Genomic DNA, 16,304 nt, shown 5'->3' with positions numbered 1-16,304 from the left:
AAAGAAAAAAAATGATAAATTAACCAAGCCAATTTTGAAACCTAAATATTTAGATCAAGGGTAAAATGGAAAACAGTTTTAATAGGCAGACTGAAACAGTTTTGGAAACATGTACTAAAACATAAAACAATAGCTGTTATTTACTTAGAAGTATATAGTTCTTTAAAATTAAATGGTTAATTCAACTGAATTTTGATTCAGTTAACTGATTAAAATACAGCTGTTTAAAAATTATGGAATAACTGCTTTTTAAAAGCCTCCAATTTATTTACTCTCTATTTGGCAATTGCTTAATATATATTAATATTTGCTGAACTGAAATACATTCAAGATTAACAATATTTGACTAACACATATAATGTTAATAACCATCTTAGAAAAAAATGTTTAAATAGCTTGCCTCTATAGATCAGTCTGCAAACTGTTATTGGTCCAGGAAGAACAGTATATAAATAGAGAGAAAGCAATTTAGAAACTTTCATGGCACTCTGACACTGCTCTCATATCCAAGTACATTATCAGTGAACTCATGTCTTTGGACAGGGAATAGACCTGTTCACGTCTATACTGATCTCATATGGTAAGCTGCTTACGTCACAAGCTATATACTTATATAGGTCTGCCACTGACTGGAAATAAAAAGAAACTGGTCCTTTAACAACACTATTATAGACTGCTTCACTTCCGCCTTCCAACCATAACCAATTTCACATTTGATATCTATTAGTCACTCGAATGTTAAAAACATGCCCTCAACATAATTTTGGGTTTTACATTAGTAAAGTCGGCTACATAAAGGCCACACATGAACCAATGATGATGTCATGAACCAAGTATTGTAATTATTCCAATTCTGTATACCCAAAATTCAAAAAAACAGTACCAAAGAATATTAGCTAAAGATATAAAATACAGAGAATTCAAGGATTTCATGGATGCATCTTGCTCCGCCTCAAACCAAAAGGGCCATAGCCCCCACACTGCAATGACTGGAATGAACATATGCAGCACTCCCTTCAGACATACTGTTTTTTATTACCTGTACCAGGATTCTTGGTCTTTGTGGTGAAGGAAAAGGGATGTTTTGCATAAAGTGTGAAATGTGCCTAGAAAAAATTTTTGAAATAAAGATAATTACTTTTCTAAAATGCTTCATGGATTTGAACAGATCTTAAATACCATTATTCATCATCCTGGACCTGACAAAGCCACTTACCTAAAACTTAAGCTAAATAAATAAATACATTTACTTAGTGTAAATAAATGTACTCATTCCACTATGAGTGGAATGCAACTTCTAAAATGCAAAATGTATTTCCTGATTAAAAGTCCAGATTAATATACCCTATTATCACCAGGAAAATAAGAATAACATGAATATAGTTTTCATGAAAGAAGCTAACATTTATTGCCCTGGTTATCAGTATCAGTATGGGGAGCAACTAACTGTGATATAATGAATCAAAACTAATACAGAATTCAATCTAATAATATTAATTAAATTAATATAGTTCTTACACTATAACTTCGGGCAAATCACTTGTCCTATTTCTCCACCTATACATAATAACTCAAGTCTTTCCAAAGTTTTGAGCTCTTAGGAGCCACTAAATGCAAAGTATTACTTCAACTGAAAAAAAAGAATTGATGATATACACTGATTTTTTTTTCACAAATTTCATAGAACCTTAATTTTTCAAAAGGCTGCTAACTTATTATTAACATTAAATTTACTCCAATCAATTTTAAGTTAATCTGACAGCTGAAAGTTAAATCTAGAATTATGAACCATTAGACTGTCATTCCAGTAATACAACAAGAAAGCTGAAACCATATTGCTACACCAAATTTTGATGTGTTTCTGCATAGTACTTTTACTATTTTATAAAGTTGATTTTTGAGCAGCATTACTTTAAAACCTACAGGTAACTGGCCCCCTCTTATCCACTAAACTAGTATGCTTCACTGATAATCTTTTTGCTATAATGTGAAATTTTGCAAAGTTTAAGAAAAATCTGTTTACACACAGTATAACACATTTCCACCAAAGATCTTGACTTGCTTTGTTAGCAGGATACATGAGTTATTTACTATAATAAACAAGTCAAAATGCCACTAGAAGTCAGAAAAGATGTGGTTTTAAAAAGACAGTGGTTCCACATCTATTTTTCTTGCTTACAAAACATTTCCATGATGAAGAGAATTACAAATCAAAGGGAAAGCATGTAGAGTTCTATCAATGCTAAAACCAAAACCTTACTTTTAACATCAATTAATCAATTAACATCAATTAACACCATTAATTTCTACATCAGTTTAGAGATGTTTAACTTGCAATGGTCATTTGGATAGTTGGGGTGTGTGTGCAACAACAGCTATTTTTCTCTTGGTTATTTAAGAATGAGTAGGAAGAACACATACAATATAATGTATATATGTTTCTTCCTCAGCTGAATTCTCAGAAGATTTTTATCTGGTCATCCTCACCACCACTCCTCAATTTTAAATTCAGAGTCAATGATTCAGGTGAAGAAGGGAGCAAGCAAAAAGTAGAATGACTGTGACTCTCCTTCCCTTTCAACTCTGATGCTTGAAGTCAGGTAAACAATGAAATGTACATATATACATCCAATTTTTTCACCAGACATCCTTCAAATCATTATACATACTTTTCAATGGGAAGAGGATGTGGTCCAGACACAGAAAGTTTGTAGATAAACATGAGAAATTTTCTAAAAGCTTCAAAAAAAGGCCAGTGTGAGAGTAAACAAATGCATTTGTTTGAATTGATGGATTTGGAGACCATTTTTCTCTCCACAGGTGTCAACAGGCCCAGCTGCATAAGCTGTTTTTCTGTTAGAAGTTCTCGAGAGTAAGGTTCATAAAACTGGATGGCAGCTCCATATACCTACAGAGTAAAAAAATTCCATTGTAAAATTTGAGTGTTTTTAAAAATTAATTTCTCTTTTTCCAAAAGAAGTATTTGCTTAGAGTGCATATGACAGGTAAATGAAAAAAAAAATCTCAAACATTGTTGATGGGAATGTAAAATGGTGCAGCTATGGGGGAAAACAGTTTGGCAGCTCCTCCAAAAGTTAAACAATTATCCTATGATCCAGCAATTTCACTCCTAGGTATATACCCAAAAGAATTGAAAGCAGGGACTCAAACAAATACTTGTACACCAGTGTTCGTAACAGCATTATTCACAATAACCAAAAGATAGAAACAACCCAAATGTCCATCAACAGACGAACAGATAAACAAAATGTAGTATAGTCATCCCTCAGTATTCGAGGGGGGTTGATTCCAGGACCCCCAGCAGATACCAAGATCCATGAATGCTCAAGTCCCTTATATAAAATGATGTAGTACAGTCGGCCCTCCGGATCCACAGGTTGGGCATCCCTGGATATGGTGGGCTGACTATATATACACTCAAGAGAATATTATTCATCCTTAACAAGGACTCAAATTCTGATAAATACTGCAACATGGATGAACCTTGATAACATTACGCTAAGTGAAATAAGCCAGACACAAAAAGACAAATATTATATGATTCCATTTATATGTGCTACCTAGAATAGACAAATTGGTAGAGACATAGTAGAAAAGAGAGACATAGGATAGGAGTGGAAGAAACTTCTGTTTAGAGTGATGAAAACGCTCTAGAAATGGCTAAGTGATACTTTTATAAATCTTTTAACTGTTTAGTCACTATATACATATGTGTATGTATATATGTCATATGTATGTGTGTCTGTTATATCACATTAACCCTTATCTTTACAGATACAAATAACACTCTCAGATACAATTATTTCAAAGTCATCTCTGGGGTTCTTAACAAGCAATATGTCAAAAGCATCACAATGAGGATTTGTTGTTCTCTACTGGTCAAAGTAACTTTGGTAATGCTTAAGTGTTTGAAGATATTAAAATATTCATTTATATTTATTGCTTTCAAAGGAAGAAACTATAAATGATTATTAAGCTAAACAGTTAGCTTACTTGTAAGCAATCCAGTCAATATAGTACTGGCCTTCCATTTAGTGAGTACTTTACTATGTTCCAGACACTGCTGGATACTTAACCTTAATTATTGTCTTCAGTACAGTGGCTGTAAACTTGAAGACTGGAGAATGAGGACACAGATGTATTTTTGTTTGCTCCACAAGAGTCAGCCTTGGTTAGTTACACATTTCAATAAAATTGGCTATTCTATCAAACTTCCTAAGAAAGTTTTCAATTTTTAAATTTCTACTAGATCTGTAGTTTTATTTACTTTTTATTTCCTAATATTGCTTTTTTGCCATCTCTTTTATTTTAAATTATCATTCTATGTTATTATTACTGTTTATACATGTTTTGAATTTTTGGCTATTACCAATAAAGTATATAAATATACATGTGTTTTGGAGAATATATATACTCATTTCTCTTGGGATATGCTCAGGTGTATACCTGTTGGGCCACAGAGTTATTTCTTATCCTTGCTGACAATATAGAAGTTCTTTAAATATTCTGAATACAAGACCCTTATGGAACACGTACAGTATCACATTACTTTCTCCCAGCCTGGGGCCTGCTTTTCCACCTTCTTAATGGTACCTTTGAATGAACAGATGTCCTTAACTCCAGTGAGGTCCTATTATTCATCTTTTCTTTTATGGCTAGCGCTTTCTGCATACTGTTTAAACTATCTTCACTTACTCCCTCAATTTTAATGTATTATTTGTCTTATGACCCTCACTGTTGTTGTTGAGAAATTAGCCATCAATTAATAGTTATACCTTTATAAGTAAGTATGTCTTCTCTTCTGGTTGTTTTTTGTCTTTGGTATTCTATCATTTTACTATAATATGAAAACAGGTGGTTTTATACTTTTATTTTTTTTCTGCTGAAGATTCAGAGTGTATCTTTAACCTGAAAAACTCAATTTTTCATCAACATTGGAAAACTCTCAATCAACCACTAGCTCTTAAAATGCTGTCTCTCCCTTTTCTAGTCTCTCTTTCTGGGGTTCATTAAATATCTGTTGGTCCATCTGATTCTATCCTCTGCATTTTTAAACTCCTTTTATATTTTATGTATTCCTGTGCCACTTTCAAGATAACCTATTTTCCACTTCATTAATTCTTCCTTCATGTATGACTTATCTGCTGTTTAAACCATTCATTACATTTTTAATTTTATGGATATTTTCATTTCTAGACATTTGATTCTTTTTCCAACCTGTCTACTCATTTTTCAAAATATCCTGTTCTTTCCTTGATGTTCTGAGCCCCTCTATTAGGTCTTGAATAATTTCAATTATATATTCAATTTATAATATCTTTGATATTGTTATTCTATCATTTCAATATCTTAAGGGTGTAATACAGCTCTGTGTCTTGTTGATTCTTCCTATGGTACCTATGTCTTCTAACTTTCACTAGCATCTCATCTTGAAGCCTGGGTTTTGAGGGTATCTCTCCAGAGACTTTATATGTGCTCCTATAGACACTCAAGGGGTATCAGCATCCTGATCCCAATTTTCATGTAGACTTCTCACTTTGGGCATTGAAGTACAAATGTAAACAGAAATGTATTGTGTCCAAATAATCCTAACATTCACATTAACCTTATAGTAATCATTTTATGGGTTAAAAACATGGACAAAATAGGTTTAATAAAAGAGGAAAAAATATACCTTTTCAGCAGAAGAGCCTGTGAGGACAAAAGTTGAAAAAACTGGAAGCGGGTATTTGCTTTGGGGATCCCAACATTCAATCGTAGCTCCCATCGGAAGGCAGAAGAGAGGGACAGATTCCGAGAGCGGAAATGACTCATAGTCCTCTTCTGGATACCTAAAAATTAAACCTATTGGAGAAAGGACATAATGATACTTATTTATCTATTTATTATTTTTTTATTTTTTATTCTTTGGCTGTGCTACACGGCTTACAGGATCTTAGTTCCGTGACCAGGGATTGAACCCGGGCTCACGGCAGTGAAAGCGCCAAGTCCTAACCACTGGACTGCCAGGGAACTCCCGATAATTTTTTTTAAATAGTTACTTTTAAATAGTTACTAATTACATATTAATAGGATACATATTAATAGGATGTTTTACATATTACATATTAATAGGATATTTTAATAGCACATTCTACAGAAATATTTGTGTGAAATTTCAAGATCAATTTTTCTCTTGCCATATCAGTAATTAAAATAAATAACAAATTTACCATTTATTTTTACCCATGGACTTAAAGTTCACTGTAAAATTAAAATGTATTAAATATACTAGTTAAAACTCTATTCAACAGGATCATTAATCTTAATGTATTTTCCCTACATACTGCCAACATCTTAGAGAAGGCAAGAAACATACAGGGAAATTTATCAACTATTTCAGTTAGTCTTCTGTGGGGAGAAAAAAAAATTCAGGGAAGGGACAAGTGTTATGAAATAATGCCAAGGCAGCAGAAATTATCACAGCCCCTAAACTTTTCTTGAGAGAGCAGCAGTGTAAAATGAATGTAACATGAAAAGTAAATGAGACAGAAACTCTTGTTTCTGTACAGAGTTTGCGAGATCAAGGAAGCAGGAGCAGGGGGCACTCTGAGAAGCATAACAAAGACCCTTTAGAATAAAGTAGCTACATGGCATCAATTCATTAGCCTCTAATATCTCTAATACACAGACCACCTCTAGTTTAAACACTTGAAAGTCAGTAGCAGAATTTTGAGTCCAAATTCAGTCTACAAAATTCTTTATTCTAAAATATGTCTTATATCAAATACCTGAACACCTTCACAAAACTTGTTTCTATACGTTTTCTTTAAGTGACACTTTCTCACCACCAAAAAGAAAAAAAAACTTCTAAGTAAATCATATATAATCAACACATTACAGCAATATTAACAGTATTACATTTTAAAGTGATACTGAAATTTATAACTGTTAATTGTTGCCTTTATTTTTATATTAAATGGTTTGATACATTAGTATGAATGTCTTTATGAGGACAATTAAGATTTCTCATATATGGATTTGCCTGACTTCCCTGAAGTGAAACTTTATTCCAAAAATTGTGCACAATAAAAAGTAATTGACACTGCTTCTTTTCACAAAGAAGTATTCCAGTATCTCTTCTATTTACAACTGGAGCATACCTGTATTTTCAGTTTTTATCCCACCATACCAGTGGGATGAAGAGGTCACACTTAAATCTTTACAGCCCTTGACACTTTACTGTGCAGTTAAGAATGTGGCGATAGATTTCTCAAACACTTCATGGCAGAAAAGGTTCTCAGGCCCTCCTCTCTTCCATATAGCTGATTCTTTGCAACAAGGGAGAAAGGAAGCAACTCCACCTTTCATGGCAAGTAACATGTGGTTTCAAATCAGACACACAGAGATAAGAGAAGGAAATATATAAGAAGTAAAGATGTAGTTTGACACCTTTCTGACTGCCAAAATATAAAAGGTCAGAGAGTAAATATTTTCCACTCAACTATTAAATCTATTAGTGTAGACTAAAATTGAATGTTTATTCCACAAATGCTTGTTTGGAATAAAATTTTCCATTAACAGTATATTTTTATTGGTGGGGGGTAATACTAATGTATCTTGTAGTATGTAATGTATTTAGGAAAACTTATGCCTTTACATGCTAAAGTTACAGATAATTCAATTTATGAATAGATCAATTCCACAAACTGTATAAGGGAGCATACACTGTCTCTTCTAACCAAATGTTAGTGTGCAACAATACAGAGACCTTTTTTTTTCTCATTTACTCACCAGCTTTATATGCTATTGCATTAGAAGCAGGCACAGACTTCTTATAACACAGAAACACACTGGAACCCCACTGTAAAATATAAATTAGGTTTAAAAAAAAGACAAAAGAGTGATAATAAATTGATTTTGTTGAATGTCTTCTAAAGATTTTGATTATTTCCTCAAGGAAGTCTATTTAAAACATGTTTATCAAACAGACTATATATAGTATACAATATAGCAAAACATGAAACTGAAAACACTAGAAGAAAAGGAATAAAAAAACATTGCCACGAAAATTAAACTGATGCAAAGCTTGTTTCAAAAATTTTACAATTCTGTAATCATGCAGAGGCTGCCTCTATTTGAAAGAAACAGCACAAAACGTGGGTGCTGAGCCCAAACTAGGGAAGACTGGGGTCACTAGATGCTATGAAGTCATTATCTCCAGAGGCAAACCTGTCTTGACTAATAGCCTTGGGTGCATGGGTCATCTCTGCCTATACCTCATTTAAGCTAATATTAATTTCCTTTAAGTTGTTTTTCAAAATAAACATAACCCAACAGTAAACTTTAGTGTCATAAAACTATAAATCCAATGTATATGTTGCATTTTCTTCTTCAGTAGAGCCCTTTTAAAATAAATACGAAAACTACAATATTTAAAATAAATAAATATAAAGGGTGTCTTGACCCAATCTCCCTGTAATTGTCCTTGAAGACACCACTAAAACCCAAAAGCTAACAAAACCTGTATATTAGTGTAATGTATTAGTACATATCAAAAAAAAAAAATCCCTGACTTTAAGCATCTATTTTCTGGATGAAATTATTCTAAAACATCAGGTAGCTAAGGATTTTTTTAAGTTATTATGAACCATAAAAATTAGAGAGCTAAAAGTAATAAAAAAGTCATGACAATATAAACTGAGAGTAAATAATAAGCCCAATAATAAAGAGAAGTCCAAAAAAATTTTTTTAAATTTTCATATGAAATTTTGGAAATGAAACTTTATTCTTACCATTCCGCAGTTTAAGTTTTTGTCAACTTTGCAGAAGGTATGAGGAGGGGTTTCTCCCTTACTGGTTACGATAACACAGATATCAGTTACAGCCAACGAATTCTGGGGTCGAATTAGAGGAGCCCTTCGATAAGTGATAAAGATTCTTTGTGAAGTAGTTGAACTATTGTTGACATTGGCACAGCGACCATAGGGTGTGGCTTGGATCACTTCACATCCTGGAATTAGTCTTTCTTTCCCATCATATAAAACTCTGCATGGCAGGGAGGGAAGAAATAAATAGATAAGTTAACATATGTCAGGTTAAGGCTAGTTTTCTCCTTGAGAACAAAATAAATTTTTTTTGGTCTCCCCTTTTGTTTCCCAAATGTTAACTGCAAACCAAAACTAAAATAATTACTTTGGGAATTATAAATCTCCTACTATTTTTCAACAGCTAGAATACAATTTTAGAAGTGTAAATAGGATCAAACAACTTGATTTTATTGATTACAAGAAACATATGAAACAAAAAAGGGGCAATACCACAATCATCCTCAGGTCAATTCTCAGAAGTTTTATCTAGTATTCAGGTGTTTTCACAAAATTTACCTTCATAATTCCTGTCAAAATTTCACCTTTAAAAATCCCCTGACTGGGCTTCCCTGTTGGCGCAGTGGTTGAGAGTCCGCCTGCCGAGGCAGGGGACAAGGGTTCGTGCCCCAGTCCGGGAGGATCCCACATGCCGTGAAGCGGCTGGGCCCGTGAGCCATGGCCGCTGAGCCTGCGCGTCCAGAGCCTGTGCTCCGCAACGGGAGGGGCCACAACAGTGAGAGGCCCGCGTACCGCAAAACATAAATAAATAATAAAATAAAATAAAATAAAACACCTTCTTTGTTTTTCATGGGCAAAGAATCTAAATAGACATTTGTCCAAAGAGGATATACAAATGTCCGAAAGCACATAAAAAGATCTTGAACATACTATTAGCCATTAGGGAACTACAAATCAAACCACGATGAGATACCACTTCACATTCATGGGAATGGCTAGAATAAAAAAGCAGATAATAACAAGTGTCAGAAAAATTGGAATCCTCATACAATGCTGGTAGAAATCAACAGCTCTGCAAAACAGTCTGACAGTTCCTCAATGGGTTAAACATAGATTTTCCACATGACCCAAGAGGAAAAATAAACATAGATTCTTCTCAGTATATACACAAGAGAAAAGAAAACACATCTATGCAAACACTGGTACACAAATGCTTATAACATCATTATCCACAACAGCCAAAAAGTGGAAACAATCAAATGTCCATCAACTAATAAATGGATATGTAGATTGTAGTATAGCCATGTAACAATATCATGGATCAATAAAAACAAAGAAGTACTGATACATGGTACAACATGGATGAACCTTGTAAACATATTAAGTGAAAAAAGCCAGACAAAAAAGACCACATATAGTATGACTGCATTTACATGAAATGTCCAGAACAGGTATATCTACAGAGACAGAAAGTAATTTAGTAGTTGCCTAGGACTAGAGAGTAGGAAAGAGTATTGGAGAGTGACTGCTAAGGGTATAAGGTTTCTTTTCAGAGTGATGAAAATGTTCTAAAATGGACTGTGGCTACACAACTCTGTGAATATACTAAAGACCATTTAACTGTACACTTTAGATGGCTGAATTGTACGATATGTGAATTATAGCTCAATGAAGTTGTTAAAGCCCAGCTAAATATAACACTATAATAGCCTCCATATTTAAATCAAAATAGTATTGGCAAATGAGTAAATAGAAAGAACAATGAACAGAAATCTAGTATATGATAAAGGTGACACCTCAATACACTGAGGGAAAGATGGACTTTTTAATTTAATAAGCGGTGCTTGAATAAGCAAATTGCCATTTGGGAAAAATAAACAAACAAAATTCTATCTGTAGTTCACACTATACACAATAAGGGCTCCCAGTGGATCACATATGTAAATGTAAAGAATGAAAACATACTAAAAGAAAACTTAGCAGTAGGAAAAATGTAACTATGACTCAAAATCTAGAGGCAATAAAAGAAAAGAGTAAGAAAATAAACTTCATAAAATAAACTTTACATGACAAAATAACGCTGTAAACCAAGTCAAAAGACAAATTATAAGGGGAGAGGAATGGAGAAGGGGCAAAATAGGTAAAAGGGATTAAGAGATATAAACTACTTGTAATAAGTTACAAGGCTGTAATGTACAGCACAGGGAATATAATCAACATTTTATAACTTTATATGGAGTATAATCTATAAATATTCAATCACTACACTGTATACCTTATAAATTAACATAACAGTGTAAGTCAACTATACTTCAATTTAAAAAAAAGACAAATTAATAAACTTAGAGAAAACATCTGATGACTCTTTTACAAAAAGTTCATCTTCCTAACACATAAAAATCTCATTTAAAAAAAACAAGAAGAAGACCAAAAACCTGTTTTTATTTTATTTTATTTTTTTACTTAAGCATATTGCTCGGTTTATTGGCATAAAATGTACAAACCGGTATAAACAGCTCCAGACCAAAAAACAGACAATCACCAATGGTTCTCATTATTCTCCCTTCCAAGCACTATATCATTAAGGAAAACCACTATCCTGAATTTTAAAAGAATAAATTAATCAAAAACCTGTTTTTAAAAAAGACATTAACAAACAGTTAATGCCAAAAGACATTAACAGTTCACAAAAGAAAAAACGGTCCTTAAACACTGAAGAAATACTTAACCTCATTAAAATTATTCTGACATACCATTTCTCTACTGTGAGACTGACAAAAATTCAAAAATCTTATCACATACTTTGTTGATGGCATTGTGGGGAAAGAAGCACTCACATACAGTGATGATGGTAGGATAAAATGGCACAATCACAATGGAGGGAAACTTGGTAACATTTAACAAAATTATGCATGTATGTATCTTTTAACCCAGCAATTCCTTTCTAGGATCTACCTGAAAATTATAACTCCACAAATATGTAACAACATATGCACAACATTATTCACCAAAGCATTCTTTAAGGGCACAAGATAGGAAAGAACCCAAATGTCCATCAATAGAGGCTGGCTGAATGAAGTATGATACATCCACACAAATAAGTGTTACAAAGCTATAAAAAAAAAAAAAAAAAAGAGTGAGAAAGATCTCCATTTTCAGAAATGGAGTGGTTCCCAGGAGATGGTGTTAGGTGAAAAAACAGAGTATAAAATAGTGTACATAGTATCTGCATTTTGTTTAAGAGGAAGAAATAAAACTATACACACACATGTGTTTATTTCTGTAAAAACACACATTGAAAGGATAAATCAGAAACAAAACAACAGGGGAGGGGAGGGCAGAAAGTATAGAGAAAGGAGTAGAGGAAACAGAAACTGAAGCAATACTTCTCTAAATATATCTTTTTATGTGTTCTGAACCGCAACAATATTTTCCATATTAAAAGAATTTTAAAACAAATGAAACACAAAAAGGAACAAATGACCCTAACTGCATAGCAAATTGGTAATATAACCACATAGAAAAACTATTTCATATAATTTTTTAACACAGTACTCTGTAAATGTTTAATGGGTTTTATTCTAGGGACAAGGAACTCAGTAACAGAATTACTATTGGTAGTAAAACTGATACTATAACTTGAGATTACCTTATGTAAATAAGATAAATAAGTAACGTATTTATGATTTAGAAACCAAGATTTTCAGCTAAGAGAAACAAGATACAATCCAAAATGAGTTCAGTAAGATTTTAATGTTAAAATTTGAAGTTGAAATATGAGTATGAACTCATGATTTATATAAATATTTATTTATATAAAGAATAGACACCTCAGTAACAATGAATACACATAGCTCCAAATTTTGATTGACATAGCAGTCAGCCGGAAAGGGCTCCCACTGGCCAAACCTGGGACAATTTGGGCAAAAAGAATGAGGATTGCAATTGATTTTTATCAAACGGAATAAATTAAAATTCAGTTCCTCAATTATACTCAAAGAAAATTTAAAAATCTGTCTCATTAAAAAAAATGACAGGCTTCCCTGGTGGCGCAGTGGTTGAGAGTCCACCTGCCGATGCAGGGGACATGGGTTTGCACCCCAGTCTGGGAAGATCCCACGTACCGCGGAGCGGCTAGGCCCGTAAGCCATGGCCGCTGAGCCTGCGCGTCCGGAGCCTGTGCTCCGCAACGGGAGAGGCTACAATAGTGAGAGGCCCAAGTACCACATTAAAAAAAAAAAAAATGAGGCCAAGAGAATAGGAAAGCTCTTCATTATGATAAAATGCCAATTAAAAATGTATTTTTTAAATGACAGTGTTAGAAAAGTCTCATTTTACATCCCCCCATACAAGATCTAATTCAGGCAATGACCAATGGAAACAGTAAGTGAAAAGGTGTTAGGGGACAAGATATTTAAACAATGCCCACAACTCCACAAATTACTTAAATAACAGAAAAAATAAAAATGCCTTTACAATAGATAGCAAGCCATTAACCATTTTAACCAAGTGACTGAACTTAGCATCACTAATTATGGGACAATCTGTCACTACATGCTTTTCTGATGCTAGCGCTACCTGTAAGTATTCTTGCCAAAAATATTTAATGTACATTTAACCCAGACTTTAAACCTAACACCAGTTTACAGGAAATACTGACAATAAAGGAACAAGTTAAATGACGAGGAAACAATCAGATAAATCTAGAATGTAGGGCATTCTATAAAACAAGTGGCCCAGACTCTTCAAAATGCCTATATATCACAGAAAAATGTTGGGGAATGTTCTAGATAAACAGACTAAAGAGGTACAATAACCAAATACAACAGGTGAGCCACGACAGGATCCTGGATTTTTTTTTTAAGCTATAAACAAACATTCTTGAGATGACTGCAACTATTTGGCTAGGGAGTGGATGCTGAAAAATATGATGGAATTATTAATTTTCTATATACCATGGTCATTAGGAACATGTCTTAAGGGATGCATGGTGAAGTATTCATAGGAGAATTGTTATGATAGCTTCAGTTTAACAAAAATATTGGAAAATGTTAATTTGTTGAATCTAGATGGACAGCATATTGTTCATTATACTACAGTTTACCATTTAGGAGAAAAGGATACTGGTGTTTATTACAATATTCTGTTAACTTTTCCGTATGTTTGAAATTTTTCAAAAACCAAAAGTGCTGGAAAAAAAAATTCATATGAAAGTCAATCAATCTGATAAGTGAAGGAAGATAAAAACTTTGTATAGTCTGTGATTCTTTATCTCAAAAAACACATCTGACATATACAATAATATAGTGACCTGATTAAATTACACTTTATGGAGTATTTGAAATTATGAGGGAATATCAGATCTTACATATTGTAACTTAACATCTTTTCCAGGGAAAAAAAAACTGTTATTTTTATAAATATCTCATCTTGTTTATAAAACAGTCCAAAAGGTCAAAAGTTTGACAACTCTGTTTCATATTTAGTTGAATGAGATGGGTACCTGTCTTTATACTGGCTAACAGGTTTTTCCAAACCTCACTAGTATGCTTAATTGAGGGGAAAGAGGGGAGAAAAGACCAAATCACCAGATATTAACAATTATTTGATCTGGAGAGAAACTTTACCACCATGATCAGCTAAAAGACGACCGCACGCTCAAGCAAACCTGCATCAGTCAACAGAAATTAGAAGCCTTAGGGAACTGCAAGATATATATGAAAGAGCCGCTTGCAACCTGAAAGCATCTAAGTATGATTATCTAAGTCATCATTTTTAAGTTATGCCCCTGAATCACAAGGAACAACAATCTTTCAGAGACTTATACCCTTTTAATTACAACTATATGGTGGGAGGTCTGGGGATGAGGATGTGAACAGATAACCTTTAAAGGATGGCTAACAGAGAGAACAGTGAGGGCTGGAACACAAGTAAGTCCCTGGGGCTGGTTTCCCTTCAACTGACATGAATATTATCAAACTTTTATCCTATACCCATCCTATTATGGATATTACCTATCTTCTTAAGAAAACCACAGAGAAAATAAAAGAACTGACAGTAAAACCTCTCAGTCCTATATTTTCAACCCTTCCTTCTCCATTGGTTTCTTCCCTTCAATATAAAGATGTTCAAGGTTCTCTCCTGGGAGAAATGTTAAAAAATAGCCCTGGACTCTGTTTCCCCTCACCTTCCAGGTATCCTAAACCATTGCTGCTGGGGATTTCGTTAAAATACAGATTCAGTAGATCTAGGGCAGTGCCTGAGATTCTGACTCTCTAACACACTCACAGGCCCTATGGACAATACTGGACCATGACAAAATAGCAAGGCCCATAACTATCTTCTCTTTCCCTTCAAGTCACGCTTTCAAAAAGAAGCCTCTATAACTCCAATTCCCAATCATGCTCCATCCTTTCTAAACTGGCTCTTATGTCCACTAATCTTATAAAGTTGTATGACCCCCACTGCAACTGTACTGACTTGAAGGAAAATTGTAGACGCTAAATAGGGTGATATGTACTATACTAAAGGAGTTAAAGTAAAGTAAGATAAGGGCAAAACATCCTTTGGCTTTGGAAATTTGAACATAATGAGGACCTTGGGACAATTTCACCAGAGCTCTGTTGGAACAGTAAAGGAAATGATGAGCAAAACAAGTGGTGGTCAAATGTAGCAGCTCACTACCGTTCTTAATATCAGAACAACTATGAACAGAACCACCAGCAACCAACTCTTTAAAAAAAAACATTTCGTTGGGCAATCAGGGTAATTTGGATATATGATGATATTCAAGAATTAATCATTTTTTAGGTGTGGTATTATGGTTACATTAAAAGAGGGACTCAATGTTAAGAAACGCAAACGATGTAATACATCACATTAATAAAATGAAGGGAAAATCCACATGATCGTTATCAATTAAAAAAGAAGAGGCAATTGACAAAACCCAACACATTTTTATGGTAAAAGCCCTCATAAAACCAGCAATAGAAGGGACCTTCCTTAACATGATAAATAGCATTTATGAAAAACCCATGGCTAACATCATACTCAATGGTGAAAGACTGAAAGCCTTCCACCTATGATCAGGAATGAGAAAAGGATGCCTGCTTTCACCACTGCTATTCAACACTATACTGTTAAGTTCTAGCCAGAGCAATAAGACAAGGGGGGGCGTGTTTGCGGGGGATAAATCAAAGTGCAAAGGAAGGAATAAAACTATCTCTATTTGCAAATGACATGATCCTATACAATAAAAAGTCCCCCCAAAATCCACAAGAAAGCTATTAGAGCTAACAAATTCAGCAAAATTGCAGGGTATAAGATTAACACATGAAGTTGATAAAACCCACCTGTGTTGCCACACATCCGAAAAAGAACAATCCGAACAAGAAATTAAGAAAATAATCCCGTTTATAACAGAATCCAAAAGAATGAAATATTTAATAAAATTAATTAAGGAGGGACTTCTCTGGT

The 16,304-nt window shown here is 33.6% G+C and overlaps 1 protein-coding gene across 4 annotated transcripts in view; it reads right to left on the bottom strand.

The window, feature by feature from the left end:
* DENND4C (DENN domain containing 4C) overlaps positions 1 to 16,304 on the bottom strand; it is a 128,314-nt gene that overhangs the window by 78,008 nt on the left and 34,002 nt on the right. For all 4 annotated transcript variants that reach the window (XR_014296852.1, XM_082656166.1, XM_082656167.1 and 1 more), the window contains exons 3-7: positions 8,796 to 9,048; positions 7,795 to 7,864; positions 5,696 to 5,865; positions 2,670 to 2,908; positions 1,040 to 1,106 (exon numbers count right to left, since the gene is read on the bottom strand). Coding sequence is in view for 3 of the 4 variants with exons in the window: in XM_082656166.1 (XP_082512292.1) it covers positions 1,040 to 1,106; positions 2,670 to 2,908; positions 5,696 to 5,865; positions 7,795 to 7,864; positions 8,796 to 9,048 (799 nt within the window). In the remaining variant the exon portion in view is untranslated. The remainder of the gene's footprint in view (positions 1 to 1,039; positions 1,107 to 2,669; positions 2,909 to 5,695; positions 5,866 to 7,794; positions 7,865 to 8,795; positions 9,049 to 16,304) is intronic.

Source organism: Grampus griseus (assembly GCF_964374135.1).
Source record: "Grampus griseus genome assembly, chromosome: 6".
Taxonomy (NCBI): domain Eukaryota; kingdom Metazoa; phylum Chordata; class Mammalia; order Artiodactyla; family Delphinidae; genus Grampus; species Grampus griseus.
The sequence above is the reverse complement of the archived record's forward strand: the minus strand, read 5'-3'. Positions and strand labels throughout refer to the sequence as shown.